Source organism: Nelumbo nucifera, chromosome 4 (assembly GCF_055504915.1).
Source record: "Nelumbo nucifera cultivar China Antique chromosome 4, China Antique-T2T, whole genome shotgun sequence".
Classification (NCBI taxonomy): Eukaryota; Viridiplantae; Streptophyta; class Magnoliopsida; order Proteales; family Nelumbonaceae; genus Nelumbo; species Nelumbo nucifera.
Genome location: NC_142652.1, coordinates 94,264,774 through 94,290,372, shown reverse-complemented (window position 1 = coordinate 94,290,372; position 25,599 = coordinate 94,264,774). Strand labels below are relative to the sequence as shown.

The following is a 25,599-nucleotide window of genomic DNA, read 5'->3' as shown; positions in this document are numbered from 1 at the left end:
ACCACACAAGGCCACGTGCCGACATCCACAGGTACTGTTATTTTCCCAAGGGGTCGGACTTCTTCTCCGCTGAAGCCTACCAAAGGAGTGTCTACGGGCTTTAGGTCGCTTCTCTGCAACTGGAGTTGGTCAAACGCAGCTTTGAACAGAATGTCGGCTGAGCTGCCTGAGTCGACGAGTACACGCCTGACCTCAAAGTCGTTGATCCTTAGCTTTATTACGAGCGCGTCGTCGTGGGGGTAGTGGACTCCTCGCGCATCGTCTTCTGTGAAGAAAATTGGGCCTCCCGTCTTCGGCCGCTTTGGGGTTTCTGCTCTTCCCAGGTGGCCTCACGAACTGACGTCCGAGCTGCTGCTAAAGTGCAACCCGCAACGATCGAACCTCCCACTATCATGTGGATGGTTCCCCGAACTGGCCTCTCCTCTGGAGGCTGCCTCTGCGGTTGTTCGGCCGGCTTGCTATTGGACTCGGGAGCATCTTTACCGTGCTTACCTTGCTGACCTGTTCTATTACTATTGTTATTATTATTTTGTACAAAGTTTCTCAAATATCCGCGACGAATGAGCTCCTCTATCTCGTCGCGGAGGTTTTTACAACTCTCGGTACTATGACCGTGGTCCTTGTGAAAACTGCAATACAGACTCTTATTTCTTTCATTGAGATTCCCCCTTAGACGGGGTGGCCACTTCACGTACGGGGCGTCCTTGATCGCCATTAGGATTTCGGCCCGCTTCGCGTTCAGTGGGGTATAATCAGCTCGGTCCGATGCAGGAGCTCGGAACAATTGACCCGGCTTTGCCCCCCGAACTGTTTCCTTTTTCCTTCGGGTGTCCCCTTGACTGGAAGGCTTTCCTTCTCTCTTTCTTTTTTCGGGTGCGCCCTCGCCCTTTTGGTTGATCTCCTCTTCGGTGGCTATGAACTTATCCGCAAGCTTTAGAAACTCGGTTATGGTCATGGGTTGGTTGACGACCATGTGCCACTTGAACTCTTTGTGCGTCACGCCCTTCTTGGTTGCTACAAGGCGTACGGCGGGGTCCAGGCGCGGTATCTGCATACAAGCGTCGTTGAACCGCTTGATATAGCTCCGGATGGACTCTCCCTCTTTGTGCTACGTTGAAGATGCTTTCTTCAGTTCACGGGCACCGTTTGTTGGTGACAAAGTGGGACGTGAAGGCTTGTGCGAACTGCACCCAACTTCTTATCGACCCGGGTGCCAAGTTCCGGTACCACGTGCGGGCTGCTCCCCTGAAAGTGGTGGAGAAGGCCACACACATGCATGACTCACTGGCTCACGCCAGGTGCATCTGTGACTGAAAGGCATCTACATGATCATTCGGGTCGAACGACCCGTCATACTTGTCAAGAGGGGGGAGCTTGAAATCCTTGGGCATCGGGACTGCCAGGAGTTCGGAAGACAGGGGGGACGGAACCGAGAGGAGGGGAGCTTTGGCTTCGACCGAGCTTACCTCTTCTTTGCCCATGAGCTTGGGCAAATCGCGGGTGACAGATCGGCGAGCTCGGCGGCGGCATCTCTGCTTCTTGATGGGCTCGACGTTCGTGCTGCTCACCTCCGTGCTGTCCAGCATGGTTTGCGTAGGGAGTAGTCCGGTCTGCTGGTGATGGTTGCGGACAGAAGAGTCCTGCTTGGAGTCAACTGCCAGGATCTCAAACCGGTTTTCAAGGACCGGGGTTCCAAACTTCGACTGTCGAGGCGACGTAGACCTACCGAGCCGGGGTCCTCCCGACCTATCCGCCCGCGGCGAGATCGGGGTAGCCGGTCTCTCCCGTTTGCCGTGGGGGGAGGCCTGATTTTTTGGGAGATTTTGGGGGGCCTCTCCTCGGCCGGAGGGGTGCTCGCTTTGGCGGCGAGACTTGGCTTGCTGCGAGGCTGGGCGTTGAGGTGGTAGCTGAGGCTGCTGAAGCTGGGGTTGGGGCAGCTGGGGGAACTGCTGCTAATACTGATACTGGAAGACCTGGTGCAATACGTGTTGTTGATAGAGCTGAAGTTGTTGGAACTGTTGCATTTGAGCCTACATGGCCCTCATGCACTACATCAGGTCCTCCAGCTGGTTCGGGCTGGCCGCTGGGGGCACGACCGAAGGTTTGGTGAACGTCGTTCCGACTGTAGCAGGGAGTGGGGCGATGACAGGTGCCATTGTGATCGGCACGTTCAGGCTGGGGACGGTGAACTGTCCGATACAGACAGTAAGAAGCTGGGGTAGTTCCCTAGAGCTATCCATTTCCGTGCTTCATCCAACGTTGCTAGAGGAAGCCATGAGCGTTGGATTGTTTCAAGGAGGAAGAAAAAACTGAAAGAGTTTAGAGAGAAAGGCCTTTCGAAGCGTTTCCCACAGACGGCGCCAAATGATGCGGCACGATCCAGGCACTCCTAGCTAGCTGCTGACTGGCTCCTTGTTGGCAATGGACGACACCTGAGAAGATGAAAGGAAGGATTCCCGGGGATTTTACCCGGTGGGAATACTCCGATGCTTAAGTTAGTATTGTGTACAGGAAGCAAAGAGAGAACGAAGGCTAAGAGTGGAGGTCGCGCTTTATCACTATATTCGAGAGATTAGAGGTTTTTTTCGAAGAAGTTTCTCTTCTGCCCTGAGGGCTTTTATAGGGGCGCTCTTGCGAGATCGGGCATAACCGCCACTGGGCCCCTGCCACAGCCGTTACCTGCCAGGGCTGCGCAGGTGGCCGTTGTGACGTACTCCTCGCCCGGGTGAGTGACACGTCTCCAAAGTGACAGGCACGCCTCCGCCTACTGAGAGACGTGGGTGCAGACTATCGAAAGGACAGGGGCTGCGTCGTCAATAAGGGACGTGGCGCAGTCTGACTGGTACGGCCTGTTAAATAGAAGCTTCCTGAGGAATGCTAGTGCGGCCCATTAGCGAGCTACTTTGCAGCGAGCTTGGAATACTTCAAGAGTACCCTTAGTAGAATTGGTCCTCGGGATGACTTGGGAGCTCAGGCGAGTTGGTTTTCTTAGCTCGCAAGTTAAAGTTGCCTCGGAATATCCCTTTAGAGGTAGCTCGGGGAACCCGGAGCTCGCGTTGTGGCGAGCTCCTCCTTTTGCGCGCTACGATGTAGCGAGCTGCTCTATGGGCCCGTTGTTTAGTTGTACTGGACCGCAATGCTGAGCTGTCGCTTACACTGAGTCAGTGTCCACGTGTCGCCGTTTCATAGGTTGGGTCAAATCATCCTTCATCAATATCTATGCTCCAACTTGAGGGGGAGTGTTGACAGTTATTTATGTATTCAGGTTTAGTACCATAAGGGTACTGTTGTAATTTCTCTTCTGTCTATATTGTTCGACTGTACTAGTATAAATAATAAAATCATTCTTTCGCCCCCTAAGTTCTGGAGGGCTTTCAATCACTCGACTCACCTCTCTTCTCTCTTCTCCTCTCCTCTCTTCACTTGCTCTTGCTCAACAATCTTGATGGTGGTGGAAGAACGTCAACGGCCCTTCAATCATCTATTCCTCCTCTCTAGTGGCATTGTAGATTTGGTCATCCTTCGCTGAAAGTGCTGAAGTCCTTGGTCCCTTCGTTGAGTCAACTTTCTGTTCTAGATTGTGAGTCGTGTCAATTTGGGAAACACCATCGTGTTCCCTTTAGTTCTAGGGTTGATAACCGTGTGTCGAGTCCTTTTTCTTTAATTCATTCAGATGTTTGGGGTCCTTATAAAGTGATGTCATATAATGGACAGATATTTTGTTATTTTTGTTGATGACTTTTCAAGAATGATGTGGCTCTATTTAATGAAAGAAAGAAGTGAATTATTTGCCATCTTCCAGAAATTTTATGCTGAGATCCGCAATCAATTTGGCGTTCACATCAAAATTTTCCGTTCTGATAATGGCCGTGAATACTTGTCTTCATCCTTTCAAGAATACTTGGACCAACATGGCATTATACACCAAACTTCATGTACCTACACCCCACAACAAAATGGGGTTGCTGAGAGAAAGAACCGACACGCTCACTCATGCACCACATGAATGTTCCCAAACTCTTTTGGAGTGATGCAATGCTCACCTCTTGTTTCTTAATTAATCGAATGCCCACGTCTATTCTTGATGGTCGTTCTCCTTTTAGTGTCTTGTTCCCCAACATGTCTCCGTTTCCGCTTCCTCCTCGGGTATTTGGGTGTGTCTGCTTCGTCCATAATCTGGGTCCCGGGACTGACAAGTTAGATGCACGATCCCTTATGTGTATCTTCCTTGGCTATTCCCAAACTCAGAAAGGGTACAAGTGTTACCATCCCAATTCTCGTCGTTCTTTGGTATGTGCTGATGTTACTTTCTTCGAGTCTACTCCGTTCTTCATGGGGTCTGGTGATGCTGCTTCCTCCACATCACCTCCTCCTCTGGTTCCAGTCGTGCCTACGTCTTTGCCTCCGATGCCACCGTTCGTTGCCCATCCACCTATCCGTCACGTGTATACACATCGCCCACGTGTACCGGCTGCGCCTCCTCCGTCTTCATCACCGTCGACAGATCCGGCTCCAGATCTGACACCAACCTCCGATTTTGATCTCCCTATTGCCTTACAAAAAGGTAAACACACCTGCACCCTTCACCCTATTTCCAATTTTGTTTCCCTTACTCACCTCTCCGCCTCCCATCGCCAGTTCATCTCCTTGTTATCCTCAGTGGTTGTTCCTAATGATGTCCAGGAAGCCCTTACCTCTCCAGAGTGGTGTCGTGCTATGGAAGAAGAGCTCTCTACCCTCCATCATAATCACACTTGGGACCTCACCGCTCTTCCTCCTGGGAAGCAGGCTGTCGGTTGTAAGTGGGTGTATACCGTTAAGTACTTGCCAGATGGTCGTGTTGAGCGCCTGAAGGCGCGACTGGTTGCAAAAGGGTACTCCCAAACCTATGGCATTGACTACACAAAGACATTCTCCCCGGTTGCTAAGATAGGGTTAGTTTATGTTGTCATCTCCTTAGCAACTATGTATGATTGGCCTCAACATCAACTAGATATCAAAAATGCCTTTTTGCATGGTGATTTGCTCAAGGAGGTCTACATGGAGCAACCACCAGGGTTTGTTGCTCAGGGGGAGGGTGGTAAAGTATGCAGACTTAAGAAGCAAACAGTTGTGGCAAGAAGCAGTGTAGAAGCAGAATATAGGGCCATGGCACATACTGCTTGTGAATTAGTGTGGCTAAGGAACCTTGTACATGAGATAGGATATGACATCAGTACTCCAATGAAGCTCTATTGTGACAATCAGGCAACGGTTCATATCTCTTCCAATCCGGTGTTTCATGAAAGAACCAAGCACATCGAAGTTGACTTTCATTTTGTGAGAGAGAAGGTGCTGAATGGAGTCATAGAGACTGCATATGTTAATACAGGAAATCAGTGGGCAAACTTGTTTACAAAAGGTTTGAGTCGGGGGAGAGTGGACTACATATGTAACAAGCTGGGATTATATGATATATACTCACCAGCTTGAGGGGGAGTGTTAGTGAAGGGGTATTTCGGTCTTTGTACCTGTTGAGAGTGCTGATGTGTACTATTATGTTAGTTCGAGTGTCTCTTACTTAAATAAGGGCACTTATGTCTTTTCCAATCACATTAATAATATAATAACAGGTCTGGCCGAAACTAGGGTTGACTTTTTCCTATTTTCTAACCAGACCTTTTCTCTTCTCCTTCCTCTTTCTTCCTTCTTCTTTCCTCTCTTCCTTCTTGCTGTTTACTTTACAGCTAACAAACAAAACAGACTTCTAGGGCAGGCCGAACTTTAACAGAAATAAAACAAAATAAAATAAATTAAAGAGATCCAAAGATCCAGATCCTAAGAAAAAATAAGGGAAAAAGAAAACTTGTAGAAATAATAAAATAATTCATCAATGTGAATCAAAAATTTCCAGCCTAGATTCAATCCATATGCAAGCCCATTAGCCAAATAAAAAGAAAAAGAGGGGGGGGGGGAATGAAAACCTTAGACAAGACTCAGTTTGTTGCTAGGTAAAAACCTTGATTTTGCACCTATTAACTTTTTTGATGAATGTAAGAGGCCTACCAGAGTAGTTTCAAGTATGTTGACCCATGAAGGTTATAATTCCTTTTCACTGCAATATTCTATTTATATGCTAGGATGGATCCATGTCAGATGCCCACTCAAGCTCTCCAAACCACCAATAGAAATTGTCCAATTTTGTGAACTATTTCCATGGACTATGATATAATGGTGTTGGAACTCGGAAAATATGGTAGCTCAGGCAAGAGTCATACTAAAATATGAAGCCAGTCTCTGATTCAAGATGTTTACAGAGTTTATTCAAATTTACAAGGCAACTTAATTAAGCCTTCTCATCCATTGATTGAAATGAGTCAATTTTCATTTTCTATGATTCTCAAATAAGAGTTCAGATATAAATTATGACATATTTGAGCAGCACTTGTTTTATATTTAGAGTAGTAGATCACTACAGGTGGTATAGAGATTCCAAGCTTATTTTCCTTGTTTCTCATCTCTTTAGTAATACAATCCTCTTACTAATAGAAGTTTCATTTCCTATGAGTATAGTGAAATAGAGATGTCAACTGCCTTGATTTGGCTGTATGAATTTATTCTATGAAGAAAACATGAAGAATAAATAAGACTACGTCAACGGACTTACAAAAACCAGCCAACACCGATGCCACAGCAAGGAAGGCGGCGCTCTCTTACAGGTCTTCCTTCAGCTATTGCATAAGCTTCAATAACATCAAAACAATATTAGAATCTGAAAGGTCACAAGCAAGAGAGAGAGAGAGCAAAAATTTACAGTCTCACTTCAAGGTGGTTGTTGTTTATATATATATATATCTTATGAGCACTAGGGCTGCATCTAATTTATTATGTTCATAGGGCTGTGTACAATGTTATAGACACTAAGTTCAGAAATCTTTTAGTAGAAATCTATCTAGAAGTAGCATTTTCTGGCCTTCAGAGTATATATTAACTGCTTTCCTAATGTTTTTGGAGTAGAGGACCTCCAAGGTGGAACCCATCAATAAGATGATTTAGATTAAACACCCAAGATGTGTACTTTTATTTTGAATTGAGTAACAGATCAAAGAGACTTTTCTGATGAATAAGCAAGTAAGCAGCAGGATGAATGCGGAAGTAGAAATCAGCTGGGCTGAGGCCAACCTACTACCATATATAGAAGAAGAAGTGTGATTCATCCCTACTAACTCCATTTTAGCTAATTTCAGCTAGAGAGTTGGCAGACCTTTCAAACCATCTCAACAATGTATTCACGCTGGACACAAAGACCATGCTCCTGTAACAAGGTGAAGATATAGCCACAGGACTGTGCTACTGCTCTTGTTCACCAACTTACAACATGAGAGAGCCCTATAATTTCCAATATCATACCCATTTTTTCTTTTTTTAGTAGAATTATTATTTTTCTTTTTTGATCAGAAACGATAACTTTCATTAGAGATAAATTAACCTGAAATACAGAATTCAACCCTTATTAGAAAAGGTTGAGCCAATAAACATCAAACATTACAGCATTGCCCAAAAAAGACTCTCCCTTGCAGTCCCTTGTTTTGCTAGGGCGTCAGCAAAACCATTTGCTGATCTCCTTACCCACTTGAACCAAACACCCACCTCCCTTGTTATGCTAAGAATTTCCCTTATTAGCTGTCTATTTTGCCAAATTCCTAGCTGCCCTGATTGCATCCACCCAATTACCAACTTGGAGTCTCCCTCTATCTCAATCTGCTGTAGCCCCAACTGTTTGGCCAGTTTTACACCTTGATGTAGTGCCAAGATTTCCGCACATAAGGAATCTCCAACTCCTATTGGACCTGAAAACAAAGCCATTATCTTGCGTTCATTATCTCTGAAAACACCTCCTATACCAAATGGGCCTGGATTACCTATAGAGCTTCCATCAAAGTTCAGTTTCACCCTTTGTTGTGCCGGTGGGGACCAAACTTCCTGTATCATAGCTTTGGAAGTAGAAGTAGATGCCACAATACCCCAACTTCTATAAATGTCTTCAACTAAGAAATCCTTAAAAAGATCACAGGATTTCAACCAATGAATAACCTTAGTAGTTATTCCTTCCACAACCTCTTCCTTGGATCTACATCTGCCTTTAAAGATCCTATTGTTTCTTTCCTCCCACACTGACCACAATACAGCGGCTCTAGTGGCTCTCCACATAATCCTTCCACGAACCGTTGGTTGCCTGTAAAAAGTTGGATCAAAGAAGTTCGCCATGCTTGAGGAGGGAGTCCACCTGTAGCCAAAGAGAGAAGAGAACCAAGACCAAATAAAGAACACAAAGGGACATGAGATTAGTAAATGTGAAATTGTCTCACCAGAACCCAAACAGAGGCAACAAACATTGGGGGAGAGGCACATATTTGGCCTCTTTTTCTGCAATAAATCAAAGGTGTTGATTTTTTGGAGTACCATTTCCCAACAAAAGGCCTGAATTTTAGGGGGTACAGGGCTACCCCACACCTCCTTTGAAGGAAAGTTCCCTACAAGGTTAAAAGTCTGAAGCAAAATGTTATAGAAAGAAGAGCAATTGAAAAAACCAGAAGGGGAAGGTTTCCAAATTCTGCTATCTCTATAGGACTGATCAAGAAAGACTTCCCCTAACTGAGTGACCAAATCATCAACCATCCCCATTTCAAAATCCCTTAGACCTCTTCTCAAGCCCAAATTCCAGGAGTTTTCAACAAACACTGAAGAGATCACTTTTCTTTTGTTTTCAGACAAGGAGTAAATAGAAGGAAATCTATCTTTGAGGGAGTTTTCACCAACCCAAACATCTTCCCAAAACAAGACTTTATTTCCAGTGCAGACATCATATTTGAAATAAGGAAGCATAAGAGGCAAAATACCTTGAATAGCTTTCCAAGGAGAACACTGAGAAGCCCCAGGGTCGAGTCTTGCATCCCAGTCGTTATCTGCCAATCCATGAATACTAGCAATCACTCTAGACCAAAGTCTGTCCTGTTCCATCGGTAGTCTCCAAATCCATTTCCCCAGCAAAGCCATGTTTCTTAATCTTATATTTCCTAACCCAAGGCCTCCATCATCCCTACTCCTAGAAACCACCTCCCACTTCACTAAGTGATCCTTCTTAGTATCCCTTGGTTCCCACAAGAAATCCCTCATTATCTTCTCTAACCGGTTAGCTACTTTCATTGGTACTCTAAAGGTAAACAAGAAATAAACTGGTAGGTTGGCTAAGGTTGACTTGATTAAGGTTATCCTACTCCCTAAAGAGATGTAATTCATCTTCCAATTTGCTAACCTCTTGGAGAATCTTTCACTTACAGGGTACCAAAAACTCTCAACCATTGGGTTCCCTCCCAGTGATAGCCCCAAATAGTGTAAAGGCCAGCCCCCCACTTCACACCCCAAAATCCTAGCTAGGGAATCCACCTCCTCTCTACCTAGATTGAGCCCTGCCACACAACTTTTTCCCCAATTCAGTTTAAGATTGGACTTCCTTTCAAACTGAAGCACTAGACTCTTTAAGTTCCATAATTCCCCTTCCTCCCCGTCACAAAATGAGATGATGTCATCTGCAAATTGTAAGTGTGTGACCACTACCTCCTACCAATCCTCCAACCTCTTATCAAACTGTTAGCATTGGCCCTCAAAATCATGGCATTCAACACATCAGCTATTAGGGTAAAGAGGAATGGGGACAATGGATCTCCTTGCCTGATACCCCTCTTTGTAGGAAAGAAACCCCTAGCTATACCATTCACCAATATTGAGAAATGACATGAAGAAATGCATCCCTTTACCCAACTGCACCATTTCTCCCCAAACCCTCTCCGCTTGAGAACCTCTAGTAAAAAATCCCAGTCCACCATGTCATATGCCTTTTCAAGATCCAATTTGCAAACCAACCCCTTTTCCTTTCTCCTCCTCTTCACCTCAACACATTCATTGGCAATAAGTATTTGATCTACAATTTGTCTTCCTTCTACAAAGGCCCCTTGATACGGTGAGATTAGAGACGGGAGAATATTTTTTAATCTTAGTGCTAGGACCTTAGAGATGATCTTATACATGCTTCCCACCAGGCTTATAGGTCTGAAATCCTTTGGTTGGAGAGCGTCCTTCTTCTGAGGAACCAAGGCAATAAAAGTTGCATTTGCTCCCGAGTTAAATTTGGTAGAATTATCATACCCATTGAACCAACCAATCTCAGTCCTTGAAGCAAGAATAGGTAGCTTAGCCCTGAGAGTAGTTAATCCCAAGATGTGCACACATAACAGAAAAACTATATAATAAGCAATGACTAGTTTTTCATCCCTAGTAGATGATGAGAGCACATATCTATATTTGAATCTTTTTGAAGCTATAAAAGGATTTTTAATAAGATGCAAGGAACTGAAAGATAGAAAGTATGTTTTGTTTTGCAGTGGAAAAAATAAAGAACCCAAAAAGTTTCTCCCTTTGCCTTTGACTCAAAGTTGAATGGAAATTGGGAAGGCATGAAGGAAATGATTGACACTAATACACCATGTGTCAGAACAGCTAATTTGCGGGAAATAATTAGTCATGAATTACTTTTTTTTAATCAATGGAGAGATTTAATATTGCCAAATTTACCAAAATGCTTGTACCATCTGTTAATTTATGTAAACTACAGTAAGAGAACAAATATGAGTTATCCATTTACCAAAATACTTAACATAAATCTGTAGTTGTTAGACGACGGTTTACTCATTTCATAGTTGACTCAACAGCTCATGGTTTACATGTTGGCTAGTGATCCAAGTTCTCAAGATGCAACCCAACAGGCAACAGCAACAAACTAAACTTTGTAACATCCGTTTGTTAAGTTAAGAAGGTTATATATAGTCTATGGAACATGGATTGGAAATGTCTCACAATGTGGGTGCCAAGCCCAAATAAAGGATGATGGTTGTGTCAAGTTGGCAGCCAGCATCAAAACTTTTTTGCCAAACTCTTGTGAACATGTATCTTGAACTGTCATTCATTCTCATGCCAAGGCATTCCTTGACAGAAAATGTTATAACTTAACCTGAGTATGTGATAAATGGACTAGGACATACTAGGATTTTTCTTTTTTATTTTTTATTGGAAGGGCATACTGGGATGTTCCATAGAAGCAATGAAGTAAAACAAGGTTCAGTTGTGAAGAGAAATGAGCAAGGGTTCCCACAACTTTTCAAATAAAAATGGGTAAAGAAGTCAGTACAAGATACAAGAATTTGATCAGCTATTTGAAATGTAGGAACATTAACAAGCAAGACCATAGAATTAGCATACACAATGAAAAGAATAAGGATTAACATAACATGCTTATAATAAACTAAACGGAAGAGGAAAAAGATAAAGAAATTGATAGCTGTGAGTTATGGTATATAAGAGAAGTCAATAATAGAAATAGAGTAGCAACAATATTAGACAATGATCTAAAAATAAAATTCTAAATGTTAAAAGAACTGGAGATAAAATAGATTTTTTGAAAGGAAAGCATTAATGTAATTAGTGCTAATGCACCTTAAGCGGGTTTACAAGAAAACATTAAAAGACAGCTTTGGGAAAAACATGGATTAATTCAAGAAATTTTAAATGGAGAAAGGATTTTCATAGGAGATGATTTAAATGGTCATGTGAGGAAAAAAGTGCAGGGTAACAAGGCACACATGATTTGGGTTTAGAGAGAGAGATGATTTTTAGAATTTGCAACAGTGCTAGAAAATACAAACCCTAAGAAGAAAGATGAACATTTAAAAATGTGTAACACCATACTAGGAAAGCAAGGCCCTTCGCTAATGAAACTGAAGCTATTTTTAGTTTAACACCCAATTTGACATTTCCCTTGTTGATTCTCTAACTCAACAAGGAGTAAGCACAGGACACTGTTTGGGGTGAATATCCTCTAGGGTAAAGCTGATTTAAGCAAAAATTGATTTTGGGAACTAGGAAAAGTAGTAAAGGTCTGTCTTTATGTGTATTTAGAGATGCACATACTGCCTATACACTCTTAAATACAGATTCCAGTATAATTAATAAAACTCAATAGTTATTGGTAAAAATGAACATTTAATAATGTTTAAAAGTGGACCGAATTCAAGTAAAATAGACTTTTCCTCACTAAGAAAACAAGATGAGTGATGTATAAGGATTCAACAGTTATTTTAGGGGAAACTTAACCTCACAACATAGATTCATGTAAGTAAATGATCAAATTAGAACATGGAAGAAAAAGTGAGAAAAAAATAAGTGTGTAAGAATTAACTGGTTAAATATAAAAGGAGAAAATTCAAACAATTTAAAAACAAATTAATAGTAGAAGGAAAATGAAATTTAGATGAATAGATGAAAGCACCAATAATTTAACAATGGATATGGCATTAAATAGAATGGAATGGCAAAACAGTACTCATGTAGCCAACCCCATATAGTTGGGATAAGGCTTGGATGATGATGATGATGATGGGCCCTTATATCCCTTGAAATGACCAAGGGAAATGGTAAGGCATTAAAGTTACTTGGTAGTGGAATGAAAATGTTCAAAATGGAATCAAAGCAAAACAAGCATGTCATAAAGATAGGAAAAGGGAAAAAAGAATGGATATAAGGGCCCATAATTTAACAATGAATGACAGAATAGAGTGGACAGTGGGACAAGATTCATATGGCAGACTCCATATAATTAGAACAGGGCTTGAGTTGAGGAGTAAATATCTTATTGATGAGAATGAAAAGGTTCAATATAGAATCAAAGCAAATCAAGTATGTTATAAAGATTGGCATAAAATAAAAAGAATGGATATAAGGGCCCATAATTTAACAATGAATATGGCAGAACAGAGTGAAGAGCGGAAAATGATTCATATAGCAGACTCCATATAGTTAGAACAAGGCATGAGTAGATGAGTAAAGATCTTATTCAAGAGAACTTGTTCCCTTCTGTGAAATCAGCTTTGATTCAAGTGATCCAACTTGTAGTCACAAGTATGCACGATGAATCCAAAAAGTATGATTCAACCTATTACAGTTGAAGAAAAACGCAGAAAGATTATTCCAATGCAGGTGCAGATGTGGGAAGTAAGAAAAATAAAGTCATCGATAATCAATTATTTTTAGAAAAAGCCATGAAAGTATTTATTCAAATAGATTAATTTACAACATACTCAAAGATCCAAACTGAAAACCAAAAGAAAGGTCCAAAAAAAAAACAAGAGACAGTATATCTTAAACACTTTTTCAATATGCCGGAAAAAAAACAATAGTTTCGTCCCATAATAATAACATTAAGGAATCACAACAATTCAGAAATAAATCCACCATGGTGTTGTTATACTTCACCGTTAAACTCATTCATCATAAGATCATCGTAAATTCATAAACCATACCTTACGGTTTTCAACAACGATCCTACAAGAAAAGCAGCAATTCCAAAAATTGCAACAAACCCAGAGAATATAATTCCTACCTGGAATGGCTTGATAGCCATGAGCGTAAAAAGCAGGATCAGAAGGGGAAGTCGCACCCGGCGGTGGAACCGGCTGTGGAAATCCCATGGCCGGCTGTGAATAGCTCGGAACTCCTTGAAACGTCCCATAGTGCTGCTGCTGCTCCTGATCGCCAACGTATCCTCTACTCTTCCCTTCTTCACTCATCTTCAGATTAAAAACAGAAAATTAAGGTTAGGGTTTCCTCCGTCAAATGCGATCGTCGTCCTCTTTGTCTCTGTAACAATTTCCAGATCAAAGCCCTGGAAAGTCAAAACAGCTGGGGTTTAATTTTATCCTTTATTTCCTTTTTCAGAGCTTTTGTCACTGTTTACAGTTGAGAAATTTTCAGCTTGATCTGAAATTCTGAATTCTGATCTCGTGCAGTTCGTGCCAAGTAATTTGGGCTTGGGCAGGTCCAATATATGATTGGGTCCAGTTGGACTGTAGACAGATGCCCTGGGCCCACTTGGGATCAGAACGGATAAACTGAACAGTGTTGGGACCATGGGCCCGCCCATGACAATATCGTGCTGATGACTGATTGATACGTGGTTTGGCCAGGTAGATGTATTGGTGGGTCCAGGTTTCTGTTCACAAGATATACGTGATGTGCGATCGAGATAAAAACAAATTGTGGATCAGATGGTTGATAAATGGTCACAAATCACAATTTCTATGCCTGGACCTAGGGCCCTCGTGGCCGAACCGAAGGATGCATTTACCGACCCATCGGGCTGATGCATTCAAAACCTGGCCTAGACCATTTTTCTGCCAATCCTCACCAAATGAGGATATTTGCCGAAGCATTTATTAGGTTGATGTGGGCAAAGCTGATTTCTTCCGCCCAATTCTTGGTTGACATCTCTTTTCACAAACAAATAAAGAAACCATTAAAACTTTAAAATTTTGGGAAAAGTACGGAAACACACGATGCAGAATTCTGAATTCCAGCCCTCTCCCCCCTATAAATCACATCCTGCCCCGTGAATTTGGCATCAATTCACGGTCAATATGCATTCCTCCTGTACTTTGGGCCTAGTAAATTCTGATCTGGGCTGATTGGTATTTCTCCCTAAAATTTTAGGTTGCGGCCACGTGAATGCAAATGCCTGAACTCATCAATCACAGGTGACCACGTTGGTATTTCAAAAAAACACCAACTTTAACAGATGTTCAGCCCTTAGCTGAATCAATCACCCGCAAAAAGACAGAACTAAAAAATGCAGGGCTTCTTTCAAAGTTTAAGTCCCCTTCCGGTCTCTTGTCTTCATCTCCTCTGAGCCCTGATCCGAGCATCCCGCCGGCCACTCACCACACACTAGCATTTTTTACTGTGGAACGGTGGCAAGAACTCTGGCATTCCGGCAAACAATACATTTAGTGGTTTTGTTCTGGTGGAGATTGGAAAGTGCAGCTTGTTAAGCGATCTTGATCTAGAAGGGAATCGTTTTTCCGGTGAAGTTCCTTCATTTATAGGAGAGCTAAGGGATCTGAAGATGTTATTTCTTGGTGGAAATTTCTTCTCTTCTCTGGCCAGATTTCAAACTCTTTCTCTAATCTGTATGAGTTGGAAATATTGAATCTAAGGCCGCATTCGTTTTTCTGTAAGTTACTTACCCCGGTAAATGTATTTATCCAGGTAAGTGCATTTACCCATGTTCTTTTATTTCCAATGTAAATAAGGCAATGACCATTTTAGCCATAAAAATTCATTATTAAAAAGGGTATTTTTGTCACATTCAAGTGTTGGCAATTTTCCCCCCAGGTGGGGAAGCCATTTACCCACATAGGAGATGGTCGGGTAAGTGATACACAGGAAAATAAACTTTCCCTGATCACCACATAAATCTGAAAAAAGAACATGGGATTCTTGGTCAATGGGAATCAAAATCCCATTGACCAACTTTTCCCCCTCTCAAAATCCAGAAAAAGAACACCCCCTAACTCCCTAAAGCAAAACAACATAATTGGCATTGTGTAGAAAGAGCTAATGTGGTTGAGCAATTTGACTACTTTGAATCTTAGTGGCAACAGATTTAAGGGTGAAATTCCTTCGAGTGTAGGAAACATACAAAGGCTACTTATTCTAAATGAGTGGTAATAGTTTCTCAGGAATGATACTTTCTAGCATTGGAAGTTTGTTGGATCTTAGGACTCTTGATTTGAGTTGGTAGAACCTCTCTAGTGAGTTGCTACTCGAGCTTTCAGGTTTGCCACGTAGGGGGGATGAATCAATATAATTCAGAATCTGAGCTCTGGATCTTTGTTCATCCCTCAACAAAAGCTCCAAAAACACGATAGAAGTTCATTTAACGGCCACTCAGACTTTGATTGAGGTGAGCTCAAATCTGCAAATAATTGCACTACAAGAAACTGCACTATCTGGAGATGTATAGAAAGGTTTTAGTAGCTTATTGGGTTTAAGGTATTTGAACCTCACATCAAATGCTTTTTATGGGGAGATTCTAGCAACCTACAACTTCCTCAAATCAATGCTTATTCTTTCTCCTTATCCAACAATCGCATTTCAGGCATGATTCTAGTGGAACTCAACAACTGCTCCGATTTGGAAATCCTCCAGCTTTGTTCAAATCGTTTGAGTGGCCAAATTCCAGTTGATCTTTCTCATCTCTCTCACTTAAAAGGAGACTAACTTGGGGCAAAACAATTTCTCGGGTGAAATACTAGAGGAAATATACAAATGCTCTTCTTTAATTTCTCTATTATTAGATGAAAAACAATTGGTGGGTTCCATACCGGACTCACTATCTAACCTATCAAATCTAACCATGCTAAACCTCTCCACAAACCACTTAATTGGGATGATCCCGACAAATTTGACTTGCCTCTTGTAATCATACAAGGAAAAAGAATAAGAGAGAAGAGAGAGAAGAGAAGAAAAAGAAGAAGAAGAAGAGAAAGATGTGAGGGTCAAAAGATGATAGTTGGCGGCGCCCAACTTCTCTTTTATTTAAATGTGTTATAACAATTATAAGAAATTGCGGTCCTTGGTGGCACACCCTAAATAAAAGAAAAGAAAATGCTGCCAACAATCTTAGATGGCAACATTGTAACAACATGAATAAATAAAAAACAATTTAAAACTAACAACACTCCTTTTGTGAGAGCATCAACAAGTTGCTATTGGATTTGACATACGGGGTACAAATTTCTCCCTTTTTCCAATTTTTCTCTTATGAAATGCTTATCCACCTCAATGTGCTTGGTCCTATCATGTAGGACTAGATTACTAGCAATGTTAATGATTGTCTTATTGTCATTGTAGAGGGACATAAGATTGTGGATAGTAACCCCAAGTTCTCTTAAAAGGTTCTTCAGCCACCCCATGTGCTATAGCTCTATGCTCTGCTTCAACACTTGACCTTGCCACTACACTTTGCTTCTTACTTCTCCATGTCACTAGATTTCCTCCTACAAAAGTACAATACCCACTTGTGGATTTTCTATCATCCATAGCGTCTGCCCAGTTAACATCTATGTAGACTTCCACCTTTAAATGATTATGTTTGTTGAATAGTAATCATGTTCTTGGATACTTCTTCAAGTACCTAAGAATCCTCTCTGCTACCTCCATATGTTGTCTTTTAGGGGAATGCATGAATTGGCTTAGGACCCCAACTGAGTAAGTAATGTTAGGGTGAGTCATGGACAAATAAAGCAACATTCCCACTAGTCTTTGAAATTGTTTTACATCTGTTAGTGGTTCACCATCATAATTTCCTAGTTTATGGTCAGCATCCATAGGGGTATCGGCTGGTTTTGCACCTAACTTGCCTGTATCCTATAACAAATCTAGGATATACCTCCTCTAAGAGATGAAAATGCCCCTTTTTGAGCAGGCAACTTCAATTCCAAGAAAGTACTTTAGGGGGCCCAGATCTTTCACTTCAAATTGAGAAACAATGAGTTCTTTTAACTTTTATATTTTTGTGTTCTAGTTTCCTATAATAATGATATCATCTACATACACTATCAACACAACCACTTGTTCTTGATATCACTTCACAAAGAGAGTGTGACCAAACTGACATTACTTGAGCACCACTTGTTGAACTTCCATATGAAATTTACCGAATCACGCTCGAGGAGATTGTTTTAGACCATAGAGAGACTTTCTTACCTTGCACACCTTACTTTCACTTCCTTTAGCACATAAACTTGGGTGTACCCGTTAGTTACCAACCTTGCTTTGTACCTTTCAACTATCCTGTCTGCCTTGTGTTTCACTGTAAATACCCACTTACACCCCACTGGGTCTTTCCCTGTTAGAAAATTCACCAACTCCCATGTTTGATTCTTGTGGAGGGCATTGATCTCCTCCTTCATAGCATCTATCCATTCAGGGTATTTTAAAGGTTTTGCCACATTTCTGGGTATGGGAATACTATCAATTGCAGATAGGAAGGCACGATGAGAGGGGAAATGTGGTCATAGGACACATACTAGGTAATGGGGTGTGTAAACACCATCATTTGGAAATCTCTTACAATCTTTGGGACTTCGTCTCTGCTACGCATGGAAAAACCCATGTATAACGGGAGAAATCATCAACCAATGTGAGAGAGTACTTATACCCGCCTTCTGAAGTTATGGTAATAGGCCCCCACACATCAAAATACACAATATGGAAAGGGAAACTTGATCTTTTATTACTTGAAAAAAATATTGTTCTACATTGCTTGCTCAATTAACACATTTGACAATGGAAATCTGACATTGAACAAGACTTAAATAAAAATGGAAACAAAGACTTTATTATTTCGAAAGACACATGACCTAATCGATTATGCCACAAAACAATTTGACCCTTATTTGACCGACTATGAGACTCCGAAGATGACATCGAGAAACCAACCTTGCTGTCGAGAGTGTAGAGACCATACACTAAGCTTCCTCTACCAATCATCCTCTCAGAAGTTAGGTCCTGAAAAATACATGAATCAAGAAAAAATATTACACTACATTTTAATGAATTTGTGATACTACTAATAGAAAGAAGGTTGATAGGAAGTTGAGGGACATGCAAAACATTATTTAGGTTAAGTCCTTGAGGAAGGGATATTGATCCCTGACCCGCAATAGAAGAAAAAGAGTCATCTACAAGTCTCACTTTGTCCCTTTCTGACAAAAGTTATAAAAACTGAATAGGTTTGGCTTACCAATCATGTGATTAGAAGCCCAAGTCAATGATCCAGGGGGAATCTGTGGCTATGAAGACATGGAAGGCAAAAATTGCATTACCTGATGTAGACACAAATGAAGTAGAAGGGTTACCAGTGGCTGATTTGTCCATCCGGCACAAGGCCCTACCATATGATTTCAAGTGATTACGGAAGGAGTTCATAATGTCTTCTTTGGGGTCAAAACCAATGAAGTGTTATTGAGTAGTATTAGTTGGCACCCCAACAAATTAAGTTTCTTGGGTTACCACATTTGCTGTGTTGTGTGTTGTATTAGGCCTCTTCTAACTCTATACCTTACCCTATTCCTAGCTTTTTACAGCCCACTTTGGTCTCCCATGGATCTCCCAACATGTCTCACGTGTATTTCTCGAATGACGGCAATGAGTGCATAACAACTTATTCTTATCATTGGCTTCCTTGGAATCACTTTTCTTTCCCATGTATTCTCACCCATTGCAGCTAATGCTACCTATTGCTCCCCCTCAATTGTAACCATCACACTCTACCTACTTTCCTCAGATTGAAAGGGCATACACCTCTTGGACTGAGGGAAACTCTTTACTTCCTAAAACTTGAACTCTAAGGGATTTATATATAGGGTTTAGTCCCAACAAGAAGGTGAAAACCCGCTGTTGAGAAGCCAGCTTCTCTAGCATCATCCTCATGTTTCCATTCTATAACCTGATAGTGGTCAAATTCCTTCCACATTGAGGTAAGAACTGAATAATAGGTTGATAAGTTGTGGTTTCCCTATTTACAAGTTGAGGATTCAACTTGTAACTGGTATATTTTAGGTTCACATCAGATTTTATGAATGCAAGAAGTTAGGACATCACCATACTATTTTCTTAGTCCCACTCTTGGGTTCTTTCACCCTTCCATTTATGTAACTAGCTTTTCCCCTTGCTGTTACATAAAGTTTTACACCTTTGGCCCACTTTAGGTAGTTCAAACCATTTAAAGGAATCATCCTCATACCAATGGAAATATTACTGGAATCATCATATATATCCATGTATATAAACACATTGGCAACTTTTGATGGTATTACCTCTTATAGACCATTGAGATTTTATGTCACTCAATTCAGAGAGAAAAGATTGGGTTCTAGAGAAGAAGAGGAAGAGCATGGTAATGTGCTTTCCTAATTGTGTCTCCATTGATTAGCAAGGATCGTTATTGTTTGTTGCACTTTCTCCACTAACTAGCAAGAATGTTGATTGCCAAACCCAATCAAGCTAGGTTTAGCACCATGCTAAAGGCTTTAGTCCAAGCTTGGGCCTATGATTTCAAATATATTATAGTCTAGGCTTGGAAGGGTGCATTCCAAGTCTTATATGATAAGCTATACTACTTTGGCTAAAAGAAAATTTCTATAAAACAGCCGTAAGGCCACATAAGTTGTATGGAGTGAAGTGTTGGACAAATAAGAAACAATATATTCAAAAAATGAGTGTTACAAAAATGTGAATGCTTTGTTGGATGGGTCATAAAACCAAAAAGGATAGGATTAAAAATAAAATCATACAAAAGAATATAGGAATAACTCCAATAAGTTATAATATGAGAAAAAATAGATTGAGATAGGCATAGAAGACCATCTAATGCACTAATTAGAAAAAGTGATATATTACAAGCCAAGTAGAATAGAAAAGAACTTGGATATGGCATTGAACAAAAAGAAATTCTGAAAGAGGATTGATGTAGCTAATGACGATGATGATGATGAATAAAAATATGAAAAGATAATTGATTTTATTTTATTTTTAGGATAAAAGGCTTAAACATACCTTGAGGTTGGATAAATTGACTTAAACATACCTTATGAAGATTAGATTTGAGAGAATCAATTCAAAGACTAATTTACCCTTCATTATGCTTCGAATTTTCAAAGAAAGAGAACCAACAAAAAAGCAAAGCCCCACTTTCAACTCCATCCAACCTTCCTACCATCTCTCCTAAGCAATAGAAATATGTTTTACATTTGTAGAAGAGAGTTTAGAATGCAAAACGTAGGGGAAACCAAATGTAATCAACGCTTGAAACAAAGAAAAGAGCTCAAAAGCAAACTGTCCTCCCCTCCTCTCCCCCCTCCCCACCCCACCCCACCCCACCCCACCCCAGTTGCTACTTAACCACTTCCGTGCTTATTACCTACCTAACATCGCCCCACTAACATGAACTTGAACATTTTGCAGTTCGATTTCAAGTGGGAATTGTAGCCAGATGTGTAGTTCTGAACGGATTGTAGAACTGTGCATTTGCAGCTAGAACTGAAACCACACTACTCTCATGGAGAAGCTAAAGGTTTGTAAGTCCTGCTGCTTTGCTCATCCAGAAAAATGCTTTCACTACTTAAAATTCCCTCTGAATCCTCACTTTTAAATTGGGATAGTCTCTTTATGAATGTGAGTGAGTTCATCCTTGGAATAGGGCACCAACATTTGATCACACATTGGGAAGATGATGATTCGGCTTGCAACAGAACACTACTTGAAGCCATAGTTACGGATTTCACATTTTTCCAAAGTATAGATCAAAGAAGCATTTCAAAGGGCAAATATGGGGTTCTAATCACTACTGCAAGGCAATGGGGCCACCCAATACTGTATGTTGAAGTGCATTTGAAAACTTCACGATATATTTTAAGTAATTGAAGAAATCCCAAGGCGTAACCAATGTTGAGATGGCGGAGTTGGTCTAAGAATCCAGATTAAGGTTCCTGTCCGAAAGGAAGTATGTTCAAATCCTACTCTCAACGATAAAATGCAACTTTTGGTCAGTTTTTTTTTTATCTATTTTTTATTATATTTTTTAATTGATTCATCAATTTAGGTGGCGCTTGATAACACCTTTCAGACCTCTGAAGTTTGAAAATGTTTGGAAGTGTATCTGGAAAGTACCGAAATAATAAGATTTGGATCAGGTATTGAACGTGTTCAGATGCATTTCAGACCTAGCCGAAAGTCCAAAATACCTTTAAAAACATGCTTGTGTTTCTCCCTCTCACCGTTCATCTTCTCCACTTCCTCCGCCACAAGTGACTCTAGTGAACTAGCGGCGACTCCTCCTCCTTCACAAGTGACTCTAGCGAACCAACGACAACAAGTGTTTTAAGCAAGTGACTCCTCTGCCTTCCACTGTTTTTTCATATTTTAATAAATTATTTTTTATAATTTATCCATATTTTTTAATATTATTTTGAATTTAATAAATTATTTTTATGAAATAGTACAAGTTGAACTCAAAATTACCGAATAGTCTAATTTAGGGGTAGAATAATAAAATTAGTAAATTTCATATGAAGTTTTGGTCCAACACAAGCAACCTTCTTTTATTCAGACCCTCTAAAAAGTCAAAAAGCAACTATTGAAATATAATGGGGCCACCCAATAGTGTATGCTGAAGTGCATTTGAAAGCTTTACGATATGTTTTAAGTAAGTTGAAGAAATCCCAATGTATAACCAATGTTGAGATGGCCGAGTTGGTCTAAGGCGCCAGATTAAGGTTCTGGTCCGAAAGGGCGTGGGTTCAAATCCCACTCTCAACAATAAAAAAGAAACCTTTTCAGTTTTTTTACCTATTTTATTTTATTATATTTGTTAAATGATCCATCAAGTTTAAGTCAAAGATTAGATTTATTAGAGATTAAATTTTAGAACTTAGAGCTAGGCTTGAGCTTGTACCTGGAGGTTTTCTGTTAATAATTGACAAGGCCCATACAAGGATCAAAATTTTGTCACGGATAAGTATTGTATCAGAGCTTTTCTATATGTCCCTACAGGGGATGTTTTGGGTCGGTGAGTAGTTCACAGGATAGATTGGTATTAAATCAATCCCTCTAAACCAGTTTCAAAAAAACATATAAAAACAGTACCGATATGTTCTATCGGCATATCGCCCTGTATCGATATTTTAAACCTTGATCCCATCTCAAGACTGGTCGATAAATAAATCTAATCATGATCGGAAGAGAAGAAGGGGAAACCTCCAATCATTAATTATCCAGTCCATTTACATTGACCTACTGGATGTATTAACCCATATTTGACCTGTATAGTTAGAAACTTAAGTTGTATTTGGTTTAAAGTAAAAAATAGGAAAAGGAAGGGAAGAGTAAGAAAACCATTACGTTACAAACCTTGTACGAGAAAACCCCCAATTGTTAATGATTCAATGATACACGTTTATACAATCTAATTCATTCCTAGTAAAATCCATCTAATGTACAAGGCATATTATATTGGTATTGTTATCTGAGGCAAGGGGCATGTGTCATGGGTGGATTGATACAATGTGCTACGGAGTCTGATTTTCTAAAATCTTCACTTTTTTTATACATGTTTCATAACTTTTGGTCATGTGATCATCATCGTCTCCTGCTATGTGTCACATTAATGTCTCCTATGCTTGTTGGAGAGAGTCCCAAGACTCCCCGTAAAACCAAGAAGAAGAATAAGGTAATTTGTGGTTTGATTTCTTATGTTGGCCTTATTATTAGATTTATGGATTTTCTACAAACAATAAAAAAATCTAAAAATTACAAAAACAATTTATTTGATAATATCTTAAATGATTTCTATCATTCATTTATCAAACCCATTGATCCAATAACAATTTATGTCAACAATGATATCTTTTTTTAGTTTTTTGGTAATTTCCATAAACAAAAATAATAAAAATAAAATAATCACAATAGTATTTAGTGGTTACTACTTATGAAAATTTTGAATTATATATTATATGTATCTTAGAAATTCTAATGAACCTTATATATTTTTAAATTAAAATTATGTACCTTTGTAGGTTATTAATTAATAATTTAATCCATAATATAAATAAAGTAAACAAACATATTGACCATTTGAGGAAGTAAAAATTATTATTTAAATAATAAAATATTAAATAAACCAAGTTATTGTGATATTTTTATTTTTAAACTCCTGGTATTGTTGATTATAATGCATTTTTTTATATATAAACTATTAAACTATTATACATAAACTATTAAAGTATGCATTTATAATGTTTTTATGCCTTATTCATGGTTATTTTGATTTTACATATAGGATCCATTTGCTTTATGGGAATAGGGGTGTAGAATCAGAATTGGAATGGTCCATTCCGATTTCAACTGTTTTGTTGGGCGGAATTGGAATCCCATTCCCATTCCTGGTGGAATGACATTCCCCCATTTGAGGGAATGGTCATTCCCTCCCCCTCCCATATGAATGAGAGAATCCATCTCAGTCGATTCTGATCCCGATTCCAATTCCAATCTGAATTAAAAAGGTTAGAGAAATTGGTCATTCTGATTCTGATTCTGATTCAAATTCTGGCTGTGAACCAAATGGACTCTTAGTGTCACTAATGTATTTGTGGGATTTAGAGAGGTTTCCCTAAATTATCCAAGTGTATCCCTATCTTTCTATTGTATCCATGCATATTCAAAGAGTATTGTGATATACATTTATTTCCAAGCTTACTATTATATACGGTTTATGATACTGATTTTTTGAACCTTGCTTGTGTTTTTCAATCTTCTCTTTGTATCCATCATGCACTACATTTTCATAAGGATCGATGTATTCAGATGAGTAAATAATTCTCCATGCATACATACATACATACATACACGACTATTGTTTGTTTTTCTTAACTAATCTTTCTTTGGTTTGAAATTTTGATAGGAAGGCTTGACAATATTAGAATGCATCCACCTTCTATTTGTCAAAGGGTCTTCCTCTTTTTTATTTCTTATTTTTTTCTGAAGGAAAAATGTCTTTCATTATAAAAATACATTGCATTCAATTTGCAACATCTTTTCACTCTTTGATTTCATTTGTTGAATACTTTTGGGTTGCTTAGGTGCCATTCTATTGGTTTAAATTTTAAACTTTCAAGTTCGAAGTTTAAAAAAAAAAAAAAAGCTTTGAAAGAATTTGGTCCAATCCGGTCTGGTCCAATATAAATTCATTACAAATGGACATGTCAAACCCAATCCGATGAATACTCTCAACCATTTTGGACCAGTCCAATTCAATGTCTGGACCTTCCAATTTGGTTTCAATCCAAACCTAGCCCATTGACAACTGTATTCTTATCTTCTATCAATAGATTAGATATTGGATTAATTCGGTCCAATACAATATAAATCCATTATAGATGGATTAGGTCTAATCCAATCCAATAAATACTTTGGACCATTAAGTCTGGACTGGTCCAATTCAATTTCTCTTATTAGTTCGTCCAATCCATCCGAAGTGATTTTGATTTAGATGGAGTCCAAATCCAAGACAAAACCAGTCCATTGACACTCCTACCTACTACTCTAGGTTAAAAGACTGGACGGTGTCTTTGAACATCATGCATTAATACCATGTATGATTATAATGGTCATTGAAAAATAATAATCCTATGCATGGCAACCTGTCTTCAAAGGATATTTACACTTCACAAGGAACCAATTTGATTATAGGCATGGTGTGAACAAATTTCTAGATTAGATTTGTTCAAATTATGGGCGCTTAGAAGGTTTGTTCAAATCTTTTAAGGGTAATTTGAACAAATTTCTGATTATACTCGGTTATCTTCAGAGTTGGGCCCTTCATCAATGACAGAGTTAGCAGATCGAATCATGTTATATCCGTATTTGATTCGATTAATACATGGATCAGTTTTTTTGACCGATACGGTTCGTTAATTCCAAATGGATTTTCGGATTCATGTTGCTGATCCCATATGATTGTTGGAATAAGATTTGGATGATGATGATTGAGATCCGGATTAATCAGATTGGGTTCAAATCTGAGAGGATCATAATCCAATTCATTTGTAGGTTGCAGCCTTAACAATTAATGGAGAAAATGGTCTTACTGGGTGGGTATATAATATATAATAT

General features: G+C 39.7%; 1 protein-coding gene and 1 non-coding gene across 3 annotated transcripts in view; one reads left to right on the top strand and one right to left on the bottom strand.

The window, feature by feature from the left end:
* Positions 1-13,792, bottom strand: part of LOC104610275 (large ribosomal subunit protein eL20) — a 39,689-nt gene extending 25,897 nt beyond the window's left edge. For both annotated transcript variants that reach the window (XM_088904110.1, XM_010276820.3), the window contains exons 1-2: positions 13,472-13,792; positions 6,647-6,722 (exon numbers count right to left, since the gene is read on the bottom strand). In XM_088904110.1, the coding sequence (XP_088760236.1) occupies positions 6,647-6,722; positions 13,472-13,658 (263 nt within the window). In that variant the 5' untranslated portion in view covers positions 13,659-13,792. The remainder of the gene's footprint in view (positions 1-6,646; positions 6,723-13,471) is intronic.
* An 8,375-nt stretch (positions 13,793-22,167) lies between these two features.
* On the top strand, positions 22,168-22,248 carry TRNAL-AAG (transfer RNA leucine (anticodon AAG)). The gene has a single exon. It is a non-coding gene; the product is annotated as a tRNA-Leu (tRNA).
* The last annotated feature ends 3,351 nt before the right edge of the window (positions 22,249-25,599 follow it).